The 22,016-nt window shown below is 44.4% G+C and overlaps 1 protein-coding gene across 3 annotated transcripts; it reads right to left on the bottom strand.

Annotated features, from left to right (window-relative positions):
* Positions 1-16,310: 16,310 nt before the first annotated feature.
* LOC139836167 (glutamate receptor 3.1-like) lies at positions 16,311-21,565 on the bottom strand. 3 transcript variants are annotated; one of them, XM_071826702.1, is made up of 7 exons: positions 21,467-21,565; positions 19,990-20,311; positions 18,532-19,883; positions 18,172-18,449; positions 17,675-17,706; positions 17,172-17,578; positions 16,311-17,067 (listed from the first exon to the last, which is right to left on the bottom strand). In XM_071826702.1, the coding sequence occupies exons 2-7, from the start codon at positions 20,246-20,248 to the stop codon at positions 16,585-16,587; spliced, it is 2,811 nt and encodes a 936-aa protein (XP_071682803.1). In that variant the 5' UTR covers positions 20,249-20,311; positions 21,467-21,565; the 3' UTR covers positions 16,311-16,584. The 3 variants fall into 3 exon arrangements, with proteins under 3 accessions (XP_071682803.1, XP_071682802.1, XP_071682804.1); XM_071826701.1 differs by lacking the exon at positions 21,467-21,565 and adding an exon at positions 20,827-21,362; XM_071826703.1 differs by lacking the exon at positions 21,467-21,565 and having other exon boundaries at positions 19,990-20,314.
* Positions 21,566-22,016: the final 451 nt, after the last annotated feature.

Genomic DNA, 22,016 nt, shown 5'->3' on the forward strand with positions numbered 1-22,016 from the left:
GCGCTGTAAGGTTTTACGCGACAAGAAGAAGGGACAGGATCTTTCTTGCTGAGAGAAGAGATTTTTCGAACAAGTTTTTCTAAATCCTTAACCGATAAATCCACCGACAAACGATCCACATCATCGTCGCCAGTATACTTCCAGAGGGGATTTTTGCGAGCCTGAAGAGGCTGCACTCTGATTCTAAGGAAATACGCTGTGATCTGGATACCCGACAATTCTTTGCCACGGGTGTTTCGCAGATCGTGGATACGGGTCATCAATGCTTCTGTCGCCGTCTTTTCTTCGTCGGTAGCCTCGGCATCCCAGGATCGGCGACGACAGATTTTTTCGGCACCATCAAAAGGAGGGATGTTGTCTTCAACAGAGCCATGATTCTCCTCGTGGATGTATAGCCATTTTTTGCGCCACCCTTGAACTGAATCAGGGAATTTGACGTCGAAGTATTCAACGTCAGGGCGGACGCATATCACAACGCCGCCTATGTTATAGGCGACGTTGGGAGAGCCATTACGGCGACAATAAAAGATACGTTTCCATAGGGACCAGTTAGGCTGGATCCCCAGAAAAGCTTCACACAATGTGATAAAGATAGAAATGTGGAGAATGGAGTTGGGAGTAAGATGGTGAAGTTGCAGTCCATACATGAAAAGCAACCCACGAAGGAAATCATGGATGGGGGTGGAAAGACCACGGATAAGGTGGTCGACAAAACTAACCCGATATTGCATTGGCGGAGCTGGGTAGCTTTCTTCCTTGGGAAAGCGCAGCGCGTCTTGTTTCCCGCTGATGCCAAGCTTCTTCAGCATATTGATATCCTGTTGAGAGATTTTGGATCTCTCCCACTCCAAGTTCCCCAGATCTTCCGTAGCCATCTGTGATTCTGGAGTACTGTGCCTGATGAGTTTGCGCGGCGGCATCAACAAGCGTGGAGTAGAAGAGCGCAAGGGTGAAGGAGCACAAAGAGATCTGAGCGCAGCGGAGAATTTTCGTAAAGAAAGAACAGAGGTGCGGCGCGAGCGAAAGTGCTGAAGGAGGAAGACGATGGCCTTATGTAGTGGTGCGGCGAGTCGAGGCAACCGTTGGATGGAAAAATTATGACGCAGATAGCCAACACGTGGACAAGGGGTAAAAATGGAATTTTACTAAGAAGTGAAAGGACAGACGATACAGTATAAGTGCCAGAAAAAGCGGAGGACGTGTGTCCCCCACTTGCACGACGTGTCAATGGTATAGGAAAATGGGACCCACAAGGCAGAGAGAGAAACGGTTCTCGCATGTTCCCAATTCAGTAATCATGGCTATCGTAAGCAATGATGTCACCCTGATAAAAGAAAGTGTCGACAAAGACGCTTGATGAGAATTTCGACAGGAAAAGATCATTGATTATTTCGGGAGCATTTGACCAAATACAAGTTTTTGCCCAAATGCTCGGGGGCTACTTTGGAAAAAATGAAAAGTTCAAGAAAGACAAAATAGAAATGATATGAGCCTATGATCAAATATAAAATATTTGTTCATAGCCTCGGGGGCTACTCCCATTGAGAGCGCTGTTCGCGCACCCGAGAGATTTAAAAGTTTCGGGAGAAAAAGAAAATATAGCGGCATAAAATGTGGAGCCTACACCCAAGCACAAGTTCTTGGCTGTAGCCTCGGAGGCTACTCCCATCGGGAACGCTGTTCGCGTGCCCGATGAAATTATAAAAAAGAAAAATAGAAGAACAAGAGGGTATATTTCGAGTTAAAATAACTCTACATATACTCCCATCGGGAAAGCAATATAAGTCATCCGTTGACTCAATAAAATGTGCTATTCCAACAGCCGAATAAGCACTCGACAATATATTCTCAGAGCGCCAAAGTTGCGAATAAATCTCTGAATGCCGCAAAATTTGCGAAGGTAAGACCCCAGATCCGTTCTGTGCGGCGTGGCGCCGTCTCTGACGTCGGTTTGCTACTTTTTTCCGTATCAACAGATACGAAGAAAAATCCTAACGGACGCGTTAGGTACCCGATAAATATGACTGGGACTCGACAGAATGGTAAGACCTTAAGCGGCACCTGTCGAAGTTTACACCAGTATCCCGAGATCATGTCCAGGGACGTGATCTTGAAGTAGGTTTTTGCGGATTGCCACTAGAGCAGTTAACTAGTACCTGATCCGTCAGATGAACTAGCCCCAACTACCATTATCCCTGTACAATATAGAAATTCGTATACAAATATATGTGTGAAAATTTGGAGTTGTCGAATAAAAATAAAAGTGGAGATTTTCCCTGACTCTGCGATTCAAGCAAAATCTCGGGGGCTACTGACATAGGCACTGTAGGATAACGTTGCATAGAAAACAAAAATTTTCCTACCGCGAACACGAAATCCAAGCCAAGATGCAATCTAGAAGACGGTAGCAACGAGGGGATTATCGAGTCTCACCCTTGAAGAGATTCCAAAGCCTACAAGAGGAGGCTCTTGTTGCTGCGGTAGACGTTTACTTGCCGCTTGCAAAAGCGCGTAGAAGATCTTGATCACGATCGATTCCGGCGCCACGAACGGGCAGCACCTCCGTACTCGGTCACACGTTCGGTTGTTGATGAAGACGACGTCCACCTCCCCGTTCCAGCGGGCAGCGGAAGTAGTAGCTCCTCTTGAATCCGACAGCACGACGGCGTGGTGTCGGTGGCGGTGGAGAAGTCCGGCGGAGCTTCGCTAAGCTATGCGGGAGATATGGAGGAGAGGGGGGGCGGCTAGGGTTTGGGAGGGGGTGGCCGACCACTTCAAGGGGGGCGGCCAGCTTGTGGTCTTGGGGTGGCCGGCCCCCTCCCTTGGCCCCTCATTATATAGGTGGATTCCCAAGAGTTGGTCTCCAAGTCTTCGAATAAGACCCGAACCAAAAACTTTCCATAAGAGAGGGAAACCTAGCCAAGCTAGGACTCCCACCAAAGGTGGGATTTCCACCTCCCATATGGGGGGTTGGCCGGCCCCCTAAGGGGGAGTCCACTTGGAACTCCTCCCCCACTAGGGTTGGCCGGCCATGGAGGTGGAGTCCCATGTGGACTCCACCTTCCTTGGTGGTTTCTTCCGGACTTTTCTAGAACCTTCTAGAACCTTCCATAGAACCTTCCGCGACATTTTAATTCACATAAAATGACATCCTATATATGAATCTTATTCTCCGGACCATTCCGGAACTCCTCGTGATGTCCGGGATCTCATCCGGGACTCCGAACAAATATTCGAACTCCATTCCATATTCAATTTCTACCATTTCAACATCCAACTTTAAGTGTGTCACCCTACGGTTCGTGAACTATGCGGACATGGTTGAGTACTCACTCCGACCAATAACCAATAGCGGGATCTGGAGATCCATAATGGCTCCCACATATTCAACGATGACTTTAGTGATCGAATGAACCATTCACATATAATACCAATTCCCTTTGTCACGCGATATTTTACTTGTCCGAGGTTTGATCTTCGGTATCACTTTATACCTTGTTCAACCTCGTCTCCTGACAAGTACTCTTTACTCGTACCGTGGTATGTGGTCTCTTATGAACTTATTCATATGCTTGCAAGACATTAGACGACACTCCACCGAGAGGGCCCAGAGTATATCTATCCGTCATCGGGATGGACAAATCCCACTGTTGATCCATATGCTTCAACTCATACTTTCCGGATACTTAATCCCACCTTTATAGCCACCCATTTACGCAGTGGTGTTTGGTGTAATCAAAGTACCTTTCCGATATAAGTGATTTATATGATCTCATGGTCATAAGGACTAGGTAACTATGTATCGAAAGCTTATAGCAAATAACTTAATGACGAGATCTTATGCTACGCTTAATTGGGTGTGTCCATTACATCATTCATATAATGATATAACCTTGTTATTAATAACATCCAATGTTCATGATTATGAAACTAATCATCCATTAATCAACAAGCTAGTTTAAGAGGCATACTAGGGACTTCTTGTTTGTCTACATATCACACATGTACTAATGTTTCGGTTAATACAATTATAGCATGATATATAAACATTTATCATAAACATAAAGATATAAATAATAACCACTTTATTATTGCCTCTAGGGCATATCTCCTTCAGTCTCCCACTTGCACTAGAGTCAATAATCTAGATTACATTGTAATATACCTAACACCCATGGCATTACGGTGTTGGTCATGCTTTGCCCTAGGGAGAGCTTTAGTCAACGGATCCGCTACATTCGGATCGGTGTGTACTTTGCAAATCTTTACTTCTCCATCTTCGATGTACTCGCGAATCGAGTGGTAACGCAGCTTGATATGCTTCAGCCTCTTGTGTGACCTTGGTTCTTGTGCATTGGCGATGGCACCCATGTTGTCACAATATATGACTAGTGGGTACAATGCACTAGGAACCACACCGAGCTCTATAATGAACCTCTTCATCCATACCGCTTCTGATGAAGCCTCTGAAGCCGCTATGTACTCTGATTCTGTTGAGGATTTCGCCACCGTGCCTTTGCTTCGAGCTTGCCCAGCTTCTGCAGCACCATTCAATATAAACACGTACCCAGATTGTGACTTAGAGTCATCAGGATCTGTGTTCCAACTTGCATCGGTGTAACTTGTTACAACGAGCTCTTGGTCACCTCCATAACAAAGAAACATATCCTTAGTTCTTTTCAAGTACTTCAGGATATTCTTGACCGCTGTCCAGTGTTCCATTCCTGGATCACTTTGATATCTGCTAGTCAAACTAACAACATGTGCTATATCCGGTCTTGTACATAGCATGGCATACATGATAGAGCCTACTGCCGAGGCATAGGGGATCTGACTCATCCTTTCTCTATCTTCTGCCGTAGCCGGACCTTGAGTCTTACTCAAGACCTTGCCTGGTAACATAGGTAAGAATCCTTTCTTACTTTCGTCCATTCTAAACTTCTTTAGAATCTTGTCCAGGTATGTACTCTGTGATAGCCCTATTAGACGTCTTGATCTATCTCTATAAATCTTGATGCCTAATATATATGATGCTTCACCAAGGTCTTTCATTGAAAAACTATTATTCAAATAACCCTTTACCTTTGCTTAATAGTTCTATATCATTCCCAATCAATAATATGTCATCTACATATAATATCGGGAATGCTACTGAGCTCCCACTCACTTTCTTGTAAATACGGGCCTCTCCATGACCTTTGTATAAACCCGAAGTCTTTGATCACCTTATCAAAGCGTCGGTTCCAACTTCTCGATGCTTGCTTCAGTCCATAAATTGAAAGCTGAAGTTTGCATACTTTGTCAGTATTTTTAGGATTGACAAAACCTTTGGGTTGTACCATATACAACTCTTCCTCAATGTCTCCATTAAGGAACGACGTTTTGACATCCATCTGCCAAATCTCATAATCGAAAAATGCAGCTATTGCTAACAAAATCCTCACAGATTTTAGCTTCGCTACAGGTGAGAAAGTCTCATCGTAGTCAACTCCTTGAATTTGTCGGAAACCCTTTGCGACAAGTCGAGCTTTATAGACAGTAATATTACCATCAGCATCTGTTTTTCTCTTGAAGATCCATTTATTCTCAACACCCTTTCGGCTATCAGGTAAGTCTACCAAAGTCCATACTTTGTTATCATACATGGATCCCATTTCGGATTTCATGGCTTCTTGCCATTTGTTGGAATCTGGGCTCATCATCGCTTCTTCATACGTCACAGGGTCCTCATCATTGTTATCCACAATCATGACATTTAGACAAGGATCATACCAATCAGGAGTGGTACGTTCCCTTGTCGATCTGCGAGGTTCAATAGTTTCCTCGTTCGAAGTTTCATGATCATTATCATTAGCTTCCTCTGTTGTCGGTGTAGGCGGTACTGGTACAACTTCCGGTACTGCGCTACTCTGATCAACGAGTATAGATTCATCAATCTCATCGAGTTCTACTTTTCTTCCAGTCACTTCTTTAGTGAGAAATTCTTTCTCAAGAAAGGTTCCATTCTTAGCAACAAAGATTTTGCCTTCGGATCTGTGATAGAAAGTGTACCCTATAGTTTCCTTAGGGTATCCTATGAAGACGCATTTCTCCGCTTTGGGTTCTAGCTTGTCCGGTTGTAACTTCTTTACATAGGCTTCGCAACCCCAAACTTTCAGGAACGACAGCTTAGGTTTCTTATTAAACCATAATTCATACGGTGTCGTTTCTACGGATTTTGATGGTGCTCTATTTAAAGTGAATGCGGCTGTCTCTAATGCATAACTCCAAAATGATAACGGCAAATCAGTAAGAGACATCATAGAACGAACCATATCTAAGAGAGTTCGATTACGACGTTCGGACACACCGTTACGTTGTGGTGTTCCAATGGTGTCAATTGTGAAAGTATTCCGCATTTCTTTAAATGCATGCCAAACTCATAACTCAGATATTCACCTCCGCGATCAGATCGTAGAAATTTAATCTTCTTGTTACGTTGATTTTCTACTTCACTTTGGAATTCCTTAAACTTCTCAAAAGTCTCGGATTTATGTTTCATGAAATAGATATACACATATCTACTCAGATCATCTGTGAAGGTTAGAACATAACGATAACCACCGCGCGATGCTACACTCATTGGTCCGCACACATCGGTATGTATGATTTCCAATAAGTCAGTAGCTCGCTCCATAATACCAGAGAATGGAGTCTTAGTCATTTTTCCCATTAGACATGCTTCGCATCTATCAAGTGACTGAAAGTCAAGTGATTCAAGTAATCCATCGATATGGAGTTTCTTCATGCGTTTCACTCCAATATGACCAAGATGACAGTGCCACATATAAGTAGAATTATCATTCAATTTAATTCGCTTAGCATCAATGTTATGTATATGTGTATCACTACTATCGAGATCTAACAGAAATAAGCCATTCTTTTCAGGTGCTCGACCATAAAAGATATTATTCATAAAAATAGAACAACCATTATTCTCAGACTTGAATGAATAACCGTCTTGCATTAAACAAGATCCAGATATAATGTTCATGCTCAACGCGGGTACAAAATAACAATTATTTAGGCTTAAAACTAATCCCGAAGGTAGATGTAGAGGAAGTGTGCCGACAGCGATCACATCGACTTTGGATCCATTTCCAACGCACATGGTCACTTCATCCTTTAGTAGTCTTCGTTTATTCTTTAGTTCTTGTTTCGAGTTACAAATATGAGCAACCGAACCAGTATCAAATACCCAGGTACTAGTACGAGAACCAGTAAGATAAACATCTATAACATGTATATCAGATATACCTTCTTTCTTCTTCTTGACAAGGCCGCTCTTCAGATCCGCCAAATACTTGGAGCAATTACGCTTCCAGTGTCCCTTCTCCTTGCAGTAATAGCACTCAACATCAGGCTTAGGGCCAGTCTTAGGTTTCACAGGAGGCGTGGCAGCTTTCTTGCCACACTACCTGATCTGCCCTTAGACTTTGCCTGTTTCTTGAAGCTGGTGGTCTTGTTGACCATCAACACTTGGTGCTCTTTCTTGATCTCAATCTCAGCAGATTTTAGCATGGAGAAGAGTTCAGGTAACTCTTTGTTCATGTTCTGCATATTGTAGTTCATCACAAAGTTCTTGTAACTAGGTGGCAGTGATTGAAGGACACGATTAATCCCCAGTCTATTAGGAATCACTATTCCCAAGTCACTGAGTTTCTTCGCATGCCTGGTCATGGCGAGCATGTGCTCACTAACGGAGCTGCCTTCTTCCATCATGCAGCTGAAGAAGTGTTTCGATGCTTCATAGCATTCCACGGCCGCATGAGTCTCAAATATAGTCTTCAACTCATTGATCAACTCATGTGGATCGTGGTGCTCAAAACGTTTTTGAAGATCGGCTTCCAGACTGCATAAGATGGCATACTGAACTTGAGAGTACCGAGTTTTCCGAGTTGCGTAAACAGCTTTTACTTCATCGGTTTCAGTTTCTGCAGGAGGGTCACCTAGCGGTGCATCAAGCACATATTGCAGATTTCCGCCATTGAGGAAAATCCTCACATGACGGAACCAGTCGGTGAAGTTGCTACCGTTGCTCTTAAGCTTTTCTTTCTCTAGGAACTGGTTAAAATTGATTGAGGACGCCATATCTACAACATATATTTGCAATAGTTTAGACTAATTTTATGACAAATTGAGTTCAAATTTTAATTCAACTTAATTAAAAAACTAGGTGAACTCCCACTCAAAACAATATCCCTCGCATTGTCTTAGTGATCACACGAACCAAATCCACCGCACCTAAGTCCGATCATCACGAGACAAGGTGTGATTTCAATGGCGAACATTCAAAGTGTTCATCATATCAATCATATGATTCATGCTCTACCTTTCGGTATCACGTGTTCCGAGACCATGTCTGTACATGCTAGGCTCGTCAAGGCCACCTTAGTATCCGCATGTGCAAAGCGGCTTTGCACCCGTTGTATGCACTTGTTGATTCTATCACACCCGATCATCACGAGATGCTTTGAAACGACAAGTCTTGGCAACGGTGCTACTAAGGATGAACACTTTATTATCTTGAGATTTTAGTGAGAGGGATCATCTTATAATGCTACCGTCGCGATCTAAGCAAAATAAGATGCATAAAAGGATTAACATCACATGCAGTTCATATGTGATATGATATGGCCCTTTTGTCTTTGCGCCTTTGATCTTCATCTCCAAAGCACGGACATGATCTCCATCATCAACGGGCATGATCTCCATCATCGTCGGCGAAGCACCAAGGTCAATGGCGCCGTCTTCATGATTGTCCTCCATGTAGCAACTATTACAACTACTTTGAAATACTACTCAACATGAAATTTAAAGACAACCATAAGGCTCCTGCCGGTTGCCACAATACAATAATGATCATCTCATACATAGTCATCATCACATTATGGCCATATCACATCACCAAACCCTGCAAAAACAAGTTAGACGTTCTCTAATTTGGTTTGCATATTTTACGTGGTTTAGGGTTTTCGAGTAAGATACCTACGAACATGAACCACAACGGTGATACTAGTGTTGTCAATAGAAGAATAAATTGAATCTTCACTATAGTAGGAGAGACAGACACCCGCAAAGCCACTTATGCAATACAAGTTGCATGTCGAGCGTGGAGCAAATCTCATGAACGCGGTCATGTAAAGTTAGCCCGAGCCGCTTCATCCCACTATGCCACAAAGATGCAAAGTACTCAACTAAAGATAACAAAAGCATCAACGCCCACAAACCATTGTGTTCTACTCGTGCAACCATCTATGCATAGACACGGCTCTGATACCACTGTAGGATAACGTTGCATAGAAAACAAAAAATTTCCTACCGCGAACACGAAATCCAAGCCAAGATGCAATCTAGAAGACGGTAGCAACGAGGGGATTATCGAGTCTCACCCTTGAAGAGATTCCAAAGCCTACAAGAGGAGGCTCTTGTTGCTGCGGTAGACGTTTACTTGCCGCTTGCAAAAGCGCGTAGAAGATCTTGATCACGATCGGTTCCGGCGCCACGAACGGGCAGCACCTCCGTACTCGGTCACACGTTCGGTTGTTGATGAAGACGACGTCCACCTCCCCGTTCCAGCGGGCAGCGGAAGTAGTAGCTCCTCTTGAATCCGACAGCACGACGGCGTGGTGTCGGTGGCGGTGGAGAAGTCCGGCGGAGCTTCGCTAAGCTATGCGGGAGATATGGAGGAGAGGGGGGGCGGCTAGGGTTTGGGAGGGGGTGGCTGGCCACTTCAAGGGGGGCGGCCAGCTTGTGGTCTTGGGGTGGCCGGCCCCCTCCCTTGGCCCCTCATTATATAGGTGGATTCCCAAGAGTTGGTCTCCAAGTCTTCGAATAAGACCCGAACCAAAAACTTCCCATAAGAGAGGGAAACCTAGCCAAGCTAGGACTCCCACCAAAGGTGGGATTTCCACCTCCCATATGGGGGGTTGGCCGGCCCCCTAAGGGGGAGTCCACTTGGGACTCCTCCCCCACTAGGGTTGGCCGGCCATGGAGGTGGAGTCCCATGTGGACTCCACCTTCCTTGGTGGTTTCTTCCGGACTTTTCTAGAACCTTCTAGAACCTTCCATAGAACCTTCCGCGACATTTTAATTCACATAAAATGACATCCTATATATGAATCTTATTCTCCGGACCATTCCGGAACTCCTCGTGATGTCCGGGATCTCATCCGGGACTCCGAACAAATATTCGAACTCCATTCCATATTCAATTTCTACCATTTCAACATCCAACTTTAAGTGTGTCACCCTACGGTTCGTGAACTATGCGGACATGGTTGAGTACTCACTCCGACCAATAACCAATAGCGGGATCTGGAGATCCATAATGGCTCCCACATATTCAACGATGACTTTAGTGATCGAATGAACCATTCACATATAATACCAATTCCCTTTGTCACGCGATATTTTACTTGTCCGAGGTTTGATCTTCGGTATCACTTTATACCTTGTTCAACCTCGTCTCTGACAAGTACTCTTTACTCGTACCGTGGTATGTGGTCTCTTATGAACTTATTCATATGCTTGCAAGACATTAGACGACATTCCACCGAGAGGGCCCAGAGTATATCTATCCGTCATCGGGATGGACAAATTCCACTGTTGATCCATATGCTTCAACTCATACTTTCCGGATACTTAATCCCACCTTTATAGCCACCCATTTACGCAGTGGTGTTTGGTGTAATCAAAGTACCTTTCCGATATAAGTGATTTATATGATCTCATGGTCATAAGGACTAGGTAACTATGTATCGAAAGCTTATAGCAAATAACTTAATGACGAGATCTTATGCTACGCTTAATTGGGTGTGTCCATTACATCATTCATATAATGATATAACCTTGTTATTAATAACATCCAATGTTCATGATTATGAAACTAATCATCCATTAATCAACAAGCTAGTTTAAGAGGCATACTAGGGACTTCTTGTTTGTCTACATATCACACATGTACTAATGTTTCGGTTAATACAATTATAGCATGATATATAAACATTTATCATAAACATAAAGATATAAATAATAACCACTTTATTATTGCCTCTAGGGCATATCTCCTTCAGGCACACCCAATGGGCCTGCCGAAAGTGGTACCCGGGGTTTAATGAAGGCCCACAACTCGAAGAATAAGAAGATTCGGAAGTCCAAGTTGTTATTAAGGAAAGCTAGAGTTGTTTTAGGAGATGATGTTTGTAATCTTGCGGGATGGGTTAGAAACCCTCCCAGACTCTGTAAACTTGTGTATCATGAATCCCTCGGCTCCGCCTCCTATATAAGGGGGAGTCGAGGGACAAAGAAAGAATCGAATCATTGTCTTACAAACCCTAGTTTTTATATCGTCGAGTACTTTTCGGCTGAAACCTTCGAGATCTACTTGCCCTCTACATCCAACGAAACCCTAGTCTACAATCCGTAGGCATTGACAAGTTAATCCCTTGTCACCCGGGCAAGAGTGCGGATCTTCTCCCTACTTGGGACATTATGCTTAGAGTCTACCGGGAAACCATTGGACCAAAGGGTGGCAACCTTGATGAGTTGCATTTATATGAAGTGGATCTTATGGCAAACTCCTTTGCTAAGAGGGGCACCGGTGAGAAGCTTGATGTGATGGACTACATCTACAATGAGATGTGGACATGTGTGATGGAGAAGAAGCTTCCCTCGTATGCTCCGTACATTATGAAGCTCATTGAGGACACTTGGATGGACACTTGTCAGACTTCCCTCGTTCACTCTATTCCTCTCAAAGTTACATCCCATGAAGTGAAGGTTCTGAGGACCAAGCGCCACAACGCGCCCATTGAAGATGTTCCTCCCATGGTTGAGAAGCCCCCTAGTTGGGCTTCTAAGCTTGCTCGCCGCATGAGACAGATTTTTTGCCTCACCTCTGCAGTCAACCACCGTCAGTATCAGCAGCATGCAGAAGCCAAGAAGTCTCGGGTTCGTCAGAAGAGCATCATGAGGGCTCTTAGTGTGGACGTGTCTCCTCCCGGATCCGAGGAGAACATCACTCCGGAGGCTGAGTGGGTCTCTCAGCACGGCATGCCTCTCCCTCCAGATGGCCTCGAGATCGAGTCTCCTCCGCACACTCCTCCCTACCCCGGCGCTTCATCGAACCTCCCTCCCGGCTGGGCTAACGCCGAACCTTGGGACGTGTAGTTTCTCCTATCCCTTTTTGGTGCCTTGGTGCCAAAGGGGGAGAATGAGAACCTTATTAGGTTGCTCTCCGTTGGGTATTTGCATGAGGGAGTCACAAGCTCGTGTTGGCTTTGATTTTTATTGCTTGTGACTCCATTTATCCTTGTGGTGTCGAACTATGTTCTTAGTTTATTTGGCTTATAAACTCTATCTATGTGTTTGGAACCTTATATATGTGGATGGTAATCTCCGTATGTGAGTCTTCCATGGTTATCTATATGTGCATGATCCTTTTATCCATATGCTTATCACTATGTTATATTGCTAACCCATCGAAGACGGATGCAAGATTTAGGGGGAGCTTCGTTTATACCAATGCTCATATCTAGGGGGAGCTCCTCTATATCTTTCACATTGTTGGTTTACATTATTCATTCCTTGCAAATACTTGTGTTGTCATCAAACACCAAAAAGGGGGAGATTGAAAGAACATTTCCCGCCTTTTTGGGTTTTGTGTGTTTGATGTCAACACTAGTTATATTTTTATGTGTGTTGATGTAGACAGGTACAAGTTTTCGAGAAATATACTTGATCGGTGAACTGGTATGACTGTTCTGAAGTTCTGAAGGTTTTTTATTTCCGGCGGAAGTTCCAGCCCCAGCAGGCGGAAGTTCCGCCCAGATGCTTCCAGCAGATGCCCTTCAGCGCTGTTCTATTTACAGGTTTTATTCTCTGGCCGGAAGTTCCGGTGATGCTGGCCGGAAGTTCCGGTCAAGCGAAACTTCCGCCCAACTTCCGGACAAGTTCCGAAAGTCAGCGTTTTGTGGCTCAGTATGTCCAGTATGCATTTTCTGGATTTTCGGAACTTAGCCGGAACTTGGCCGGAACTTCCGGTCACCGGAAGTTCCGCCCTAGTTCCGCCCCTATCTTTTCTGACAGGTTGCCTGACGAAGAATCTTCCTGGCGGAAGTTCCGGCCCTCCTGGCCGGTACTTCCGGTGCCAGCCGGAACTTCCGGCCCTCCTGGCCGGAACTTCCGGTGTTACGAGAAATGGTCCAAACGGTCAGATCTGAGAGCTCCAATCATATAAATAGCTCTCTTCTCCAAAGGGACAAGTAGCTCAATCATTGCAAAAAAAATCTGCCAAGCTTCACCACCATTAGAGCCACCTCAAGAAACACAAGATTTGCAAGATCTCCTTCCTCCCCCAACCAAAGCTCTTGATCTTTGGAGATTCGAAGGAGAAGCCACCGATCTACATCCTCACCGAAGCGATTTTCATTTCCCCCTCATTTGTTTGAGGGATCTCATGCTAGTGTTCCTATTTGGTTCCTTAGTTGATTTGTGTTGATGTGTTGTTGTTGATTGTTGTGTTGTTACAGATTTGGGAGCCTCCAATTCGGTTGTGGATGTGTGCCCCAAGAACATTGTAAAGGCCCGGTTTCCGCCTCGAGGAAATCCCTTAGTGGAAGTGGGCTAGGCCTTCGTGGCGTTGCTCACAGGAGATCTGAGTGAAGCCTTCGTGGCTGTTGGTTTGGCTTGCGTAGCAACCACACTCCTCCAAACGTAGACGTACCTTCTTGCAAAGGAAGGGAACTACGGGAATCATCCCCGTGTCATCGCGTGCTCCACTCTCGGTTACCTCTATCCCATTCTATCTCCTATATATTGCGTAGCTATATCTTGCTTAGTTGATAACCTTGTCATATAGGTAAATTCACTTAGTTGCATATCTAGAGAATTTACCTTTGTGTCAAGCCTAAATTGAAAAAGAACTAAAAATTGGTTAGCACCTATTCACACCCCCCCCCCCCTCTAGGTGCGGCATACGATCCTTTCAGCCGCTGCCGCCGAACCCTGAGGATCCATGACAGCAGCCTCCCACTAGAGTTCCCCCAAGAAACGCTAAAAGAAGCGTCCTCCTTCTTGCGCCCCGACGGTCACCGACGTGCGCCGCCTGGTTACTCGAGGAAACCCTAATCGCCTTCACAGGGAGGCGAAGCGTTTTTCTCGGAACCCACAAAATCCATTCCAACGGTTACATACATGTGATTTCAAATATCTATTGTGTTGTGAACATGTTTTAAGAGTTTCACCCCAAAAGAGGGCGTCTTCCCCTCCTCCTCGCCGCCACCAGAGGGTGTATTCAGGTCTAGGGACGCTGGCGGTGGGGCCTCTTCTCCCCCTCGCACGGTGGTGGTGGTGCGGGTTGCTGCGGTTGGCGGGGGCTCGGCGGCGTGGTCTCTCGGGACCAGCGTGGTGGCTATGTGTGTTGGGTGTGCTCCCCGGCGTCTGAAGCTTGGGTGACTAGGCGACCCAGATCTCAACGACCGACTCTGTGACCTCTTGTTGGCGGGCGCTGCATGGATTTGGCCCTGGAAGCTATGGAGTGGGGAGTGGGGAGTCACCTAATTCCCGCAAAACTCATCCTCAATCCACTAGGTAGGGGTAGAGGATTGGGGATAAAAAAATAAACTAAGATTTGGAGAAAAGTGAGGATAAGTGGGGATTAAACTCGCTCAATACTCTAGCACCAAACATGTATTTAGAATATATAAGTGAGAATTTAGATTTTGCTACGAATTATCCCCACTAATTCTCACACCAAACAAGGCCTAAGGGGCAAAAACCTGGTGACCCTATAACACATATTAGAAACACAATCAGTTCATGAAACAACCGACCACAGACTAGCAACATATAGGAACATGTCATCAGTCTTCAGTGATCAGCAGCAGCCCAGACGAGGTACTTAACATCCCTATAGCATTCTTCTTTCTCTTCACACGATCCTGAGCTTTGTAAAACATCTTGTCCGCACCTGCGATGATCACATTCTTCTCTTCTTCCTGATAAAGCCCTACCCAATGTTTCAGCAAAGCACACACAGTAAATATAATCAACACAGTTGATCTCAAGACATACTTCTCAAAAGTTATTTTGTTCCTTGTCGTCCAGATGGACCAACAGACAGCACAAGTTCTCGTGCCCATTAACGCCCCAATAATGCCCCAAAAAACTTTTGCAGATGAACAAGTAAAAAAAAGATGATTTCTATCCTCATTCTGATCACAGAAAGAATAGAGGACTCCCAGGCCAATTTCTTTTCTTCAAGTTTTCTGTAGTCAACACTGCATGTTGCATCAATTGTCATAAGAAAAAAATATCTTAAGAGGAATTTTGGACTTCCAAATCCATTTATTGTTTGGACCATATAAATCTATCTCCAAATGTTGATACATAGATTTTGTCGTAAACACCCCTTTATTATTAAGTGACCAGGAAATAGTATATGTTTCCTTAGAAGTAGGAAATTTTCTAGCTCTTTCAAAAATGTATTGTCACTGATTCGTAAGTTCAGAGTTCAGTCTTCTTCTAAAAGGAACAACACAATCATTATGAGCACATTGACCGAAGGTATTGTCAGGTTCTTGACAAATATCAAAACAAGGGATATGTATCCCGTAGACTAGATCACCACTGTTCATATTTATTTTCCTTCCCTACATGTAGAAATCTTTAGCTTTCAATAATGTTTTTCACCTAGGAGAATCATTAAAACTTGCCTTCACATTAGCCATAGTCTTAAGTTGCAAATATTTCCCAGTCAATATATTTTAAGGTAGCAGAAGTGACCGGAACACCTAGATATTTCAGAGGAAGGCTACCCACCTGATAGTTGAACATGTTAGCATAATAACTGGTTATATTATTATCCCCATTAATAGAGAAAATCTCATTCTTTAGAAAGTTTATTTCTAGCCCAGACATGAGTCCGAAGGAGTAGAGTAACAATTTCAAATTGCCTTATCATTTGTCATGAGTGACACAAATGACGGTATCATCCACATACTGTAAAATGCAATCCCAGAAGGAATTAAATCGGCTGCAAGGCCAACAAGCAACCAATTTCTCTGAGCTTTTAAAACCATTTTAACCTCCAAGGCTATGTTAAAGAGGCCCGGTGACAAGGGATCACCTTGATGAATACCTTTCGCACTTCGGAAATAGGGTCCCATCTTGTTATTAATCTCAACAGAAACTAACCCATTATGCAGAATCTGATGGATCCAATTGCACCAAACAGGGGAAAACCCTCTTACTCTATGACACTCCTACAAAAAAATTCCAATTAACTTTCTCGTAGGCGGCCGTCTCAAAATCAACAACTAGTACTGAAGCTGCTCCATGTGCACCACAGCTTACACATCTTTACAATTCTGCAGCACAAGGAGAGAATACTGCGCTATTTAAGTACGACTACCCGTATGATCAAATACTACTGCGACCAGATGATCAATACTACTACGGCCTGTACTGGGTGGGTGTATTGTACGTACGCCATAAGTTAATTATCTGGAAGCCAAGACATGCAAGGCTATGCCGTGACCGTCTCTAGCAAGACGTGCTAGTGCTGACGCTGGTAGTACTCGACGCCGCACTGACGCCGCCGATGGAGTTTTCTCCTACTCCTGCCAGCGCCACTGCCTTCTCTTTGGATGCCCTGTGGGTGTCGATCTCCCGTCGGTCGGCAAAGGACAGGAACGCCTGGAGCCTGCTGCGGCTGGAGCGGGAACTGCCATCTGTGGACGACAGCACCGCCTGCTGCGAGGACGCGGTGTGCTCCCAGTATTTGTGGACGAGGACGCCGGCGTGTATGGCGAGGGTGATCACGCACGCCACGCCGCAAATGAGGAACAGCCCAGAGAAGCTGTACACCTGCAGACTGTCCGAGTCCAACTCATTGGTCTGGGACTGCGACTCGGTCATCCGATCGTTCAGCCACTTCTCATGGATCCGCTGGAGGTCGCCGTTCTCCGACAGCTCCAGGATGGCCGTCGATAGATCCACTGCCAGTGGCGAGTCCCTCGGGAACGCCTGAAAAATTTCCAAGTTTAGTTGTGGATGATAGTTTCATTCGTCAGAAAAATAGGTGGCAATTGATTGAGTTGCGAGATCCTGCAAGGTGGAAGGAAACTCACGAAGCCCCAGCCGCTTTTGGTAAACTCCGAGCCCACGACTGCAAATTTGGGATGCTCAAGCAGGAAAAGCTCAATGTATGGGCGCTCGTCGACGATGGCCATGACGCCTCCATTGCCGGGGCCAAGGTCCAGTGCTCGCTTATACTCGTCCGGATTACCGAGCGCTCTAAGCCTTGACTTTGAGACACCGAGCTCTTGCGGGAGGTAATTTTCTGCGAAGGAGCCAACTTGGAAACCAATGGGCTCGTCACTGGCGACCAAGCTATCGATCCCCGTGATTGGAGATGTGAGCTGCTGCACGGTGAGTATGGAAGTCAGGCTGGCAGTATAGCTGGACTGTATTATCAGAACCACAAAGAGCCATATGATGATCACGAAGCGACCCAGGGTGCTTCTGGTGTCCTCTCCTGTAAAAATTAAAGCACAATCACTTCTCCATGAGTTCGGCTAGGAATATAGAATATTCCATCTGGATATATATGTACAAGATGTGTTTTACTCACTGTGGGCGAAGAACAGAGTTGAGAAACTGAACCTGCAAACATGAAATGAATATAACATGTAAACAACCTCAAGCAAACAAGACTCTTGCATCGTTCAAGAAACTAGATTATGATAATTTTAGCATAACACCCACGAGACTGCTTATCTATACCAAGTACAGAAACAGATTTTCATGATAAACTTTCCAACGTGCAAATGATTTGGCACATTCCCCCCATTATGATCATCTACTATTCCAAATTCTCTGTCAATCTCATGAGGTGCAGAATACACGGTTGCAAGCCACACATACACTCAGGTTTGAAACTCAATTCTAAGATATTTTAAGTGTGCGGGAAATAAGTCTTGTAACAGATATGAGTTAAAATGACAATGATTCTAGCACGCAAGTCAGTAGCTACAGACGTGTGTGTTGGCAAAATCTAGAATGGCACTGGAATGTGCAGGGAAAAAATTAGAAAAATTGACTCCAATTAGTATAGATGTGAGACCTTACCAGAATACAGTAATAATCTGTTTCACTGGAGGTCCACGGAAATCATCATTGATTCTGTGCTCAAGCAACCAAACCACCGTTCCTATGATAAGAAAGAACAGTCCTGTGACGCCCCACATTCTGATTGTGAATGGCTGCAAAAAGGACCATCCACTCGAGCTATGCTTCTTAACAGAGGTAAGTACCACAAGCCCTGACTCGATATATGGCTGAGTGAAGTCGACAACCCTTGTCCGATTTGTGACAATAGCAATATCACCTACCACAGCATCAAATTCCTAGTCAATAAAAGATTGTTAGTATTCCACCTATATAAATACATCAACTATAAATGATGTTAATTTAAGAAAGTGAACTTACATTTGTTTGAATTTTATTGATAAGCTGTGTATAGCTTGGATTTTCGCTGCCATTCCCAAACATCATAAACTTATATGGAACTGGATATTGTAACAAGTTTGTTGCAGCAACAAACACATCGATACAGAAACCACGCACCGTATCTGTTATATTGTCAGCGGACACAAATTGACGGAAACTCACCCTATCGGGAACTCCAATCCTTAGCTCATTTCCATTGTTTGGAAACACCCATCCACGTGGCCTTGTTACAGTCTCACCTGGCCAGATCACTAGGCCAAGTTTCTGATTTTCCCTAAGACGGTTTGCTGGTTTCATGTAGAGAGTCTCAGGAGATGCTGTTGAAAGGCCGGAATAGTTGGACCAGTAACCGATTGTCCGCGAACCGGACCCTAGTATGTTAACAATGTCGTACGCAGGCCGGAGAAGATTACCATCTGAACCAAATTTTACAAGGCCAGTTGCACCACTGAAATTTATTTGGCGGATTCTTTCCAACAACAGCCTTCCCTCATCAAAGACAGTCATTGCTCCCAATTGCAAACCTCCTCCTGCGATATCACGTAGTTTGGGGTAGGTGGAGAATGAAATGTTACCGCCTCTACTGAAAAACGCATCCAGCGCATGAGCAATCGTCCATACAGTATCGTAAGCATACAAGCCATATGAATTAATCAAGAACCTGCTGTCAACATTATCCCTCTTCACCAGTGCACTCCATTTTGAAGCTAGCATGCTCTTCTTTCTGGTATTTTCTGTGTGCTGGCGTAATGTGAGAACACCCTGCACTGCACTCACTATATCCATATCAAGATGTGGTGATGAATCGAGAAATGATCCAAGCCAATCTGTTGCAATCCACACATATCCACTGGATGTCATGCCGAGATTGCGTGCTAATAAGAGAAGTGGAATCCCAGAGTCAGGATTTGCATGCAGAATGAGTACTCGAGATTCCATCATTGCAACCCTGACCAGCACAGTAGCCATTTCACCCCTTCTTGCTCCTGGCCTAACTGCAGCTTTATACAAGATCTTGGACCGCCTCTTGGCAAGTTCATCACCTAAGGACGATATGCCGTTTCTTCCATAATCATCATCAATATATATAGCTGTGACTTGCTTCCACCCATAATAGTTGACTATGTCAGCAACAGAAGCCATTTGAAAATGATCACTATGGGTTGTCCTCACAAAGAAAGGAAATTGAAGTGGTGTGAGAGTTGGATCAGTTGCAGCAAAGGACAGCATAGGCACTTGGAGTTCATTTGCAACATGAGAAACAACATGCGCTAGAACAGAAGACTGAGGGCCGATGATTGCAATCGTATCCTTCTCCATGAATTGCAATGCTGACCAATGCGAAGAAGAAATTCATCGTTATAAGATGTCGACTATATTGTTATCAAAACATAAATCTGCATGGTTTGGTGGATGAAAAAAACTAGGAAGAAGTACCTTGCACAATGCCAACGAAGCCACTGCAATTGGAATCTCTCATCTGGACAACCAGGTTTGTTCCTGGAAGGACGCTTGAATCATTGTTGATGTCACTGACAGCAGCAGCCATGGCAATCTTGGCAACTCTCCCTATGGTGGAATTGAATGTGAAAAGAGCTCCAATGCTCACTGTGTCGGGTCTTGCATCGATATTCTTGCTGATTGCATAGGAGCATAGACAGCAGAAAATGCCCCAAAAATGGAGTGCGGACTTCATGGTGGGTCTAGAAGATTAACGAGGTGTCCTTAGGGGTTCATCCTTCAGCTAACAATGGACAGGCTGGAAGAAGAAAACAAAAAATCCTGATGATGCTGCCTGTTAAGCAGATATGTTGACTAAACTCAAAATATTATTGGAGTCATGAATTGAAAACTGAAAGAACGGATGGTTACATAAAGAATTATAGCCTAAAATCAAAAGGTGGGAGCCTAGGGAAAGAAAGGAGGATAAATCATATGTCAATAAGAACTGGAGCTCAATTGAACAGAAATGGACATCTCTGGACAAGAGAAGCTGGGAAGGCATCTCCAAAACATAAATCAGCGAATGCTACCTTTCAAGATTCAGAAATTAAGCAAAACAAAAGCGAGCTGCTGAGATGAACTCAGCCGCTGATTCTCCCTGTGACTGTGAGGGCCAGGCAAGAAGATCTTCCACGAAGTTGACATGGAATTACATCTTCTTTGGAAGAAAACAATTGGGTAAATCTAAAAGCGTAGGCACATGCGGAATAAACAACTAATTGACCTCCTCAACCTCTTCCTTTCCTTTTTTCTTTATGAGAATCCTCTTACCGTTGGGCCTGAAGAGCTTTAGTCGACAGTTGCGTCTACTCAGATGGACACGAGATAGGCGTGAAGCGTCGGCAGCGGTGTGAGCTAGATCTATTTGGGTGACCTTGTGAAGCCTCACCAAATGTGACGCTACCACAGATTGCTGTTTCTGAAGTACATTCACCGATTCACGTCCGTTCACCTCAATTCGGCTAGCTATATCCAGAGTCCAGACAACGATCTGGGGGGCAGATGCTAACGACTGTCTAGCTTGTTAAGACAGCCTACAGCTTCATGTGCCTAGGGTTGTCACAGTCACAGCATGTTCCGAGCTCAAAAACTAAAAACAATAAAAAGTGAAAATCTTTTCAGAAATTATTTATGCCCTCATGTCAAACATAAGGCTGGAAGTTGAAACAGGAGCGAAATCGGATGCATCTACAATCAACGTGGCTTGTACACGTAGGAGTACGTGAGTTGAGACACCATACCAACCGAGACTCTCGTCAGGTCGGCACACTCAGCAAGGACCTACCCCACGCCAGACAATAAATAGGGCAAATAGCTCACCCCAAAAGACGATCAAGATTCAAGAGAACTAAACACAATTAAGATTATATGCAAAGATAGGTAAGATGTGTGTAGTGGTAAGCACTAGTACCTGGGGATATGTTGCTTCAGCAGATGAATGGACAAGATAGTTCCACAATCCCGATCCACATGGCCTACATGGAAAGATCAGCAGCAGCAACCTCTCAGAGACCCAGCTATACACACCACAAACTGCTACAGTCACGGGGGATGATGTTGGGCCCAGACGTCACATCAGATGAAGAAGATATTTGGCCATTTATACCAGCTTCGTTAAATCTCGTGTACCTATCAGTTATGTGTGATCCAGATCGCTGCTAGAAAGCAATCTTTCTCACGTGGGCTCTTCCATTAAATTTCAGTAGCTCGAAGTGCATCTAGCCAATGTCTGATATTAGATGTTAAACATCAAACACTAAAGAATAATAATACTATGTAAATCTAGCTTTCTAAATCCAGTCACGTTGTCCTCCCCCCTTAAGCCAGGAAATTATTGTTGACACGATAGACCCACAAAAGTTACTTCAATATTTCTTGTCCACCATTTGCACACACGACATTTGCTCTACATGGACACTAGGAAACATTCTACCCCTACATCGGCAGTAGTCAAAACCAAA

This window comes from Lolium perenne, chromosome 2, assembly GCF_019359855.2.
Source record: "Lolium perenne isolate Kyuss_39 chromosome 2, Kyuss_2.0, whole genome shotgun sequence".
Taxonomy (NCBI): domain Eukaryota; kingdom Viridiplantae; phylum Streptophyta; class Magnoliopsida; order Poales; family Poaceae; genus Lolium; species Lolium perenne.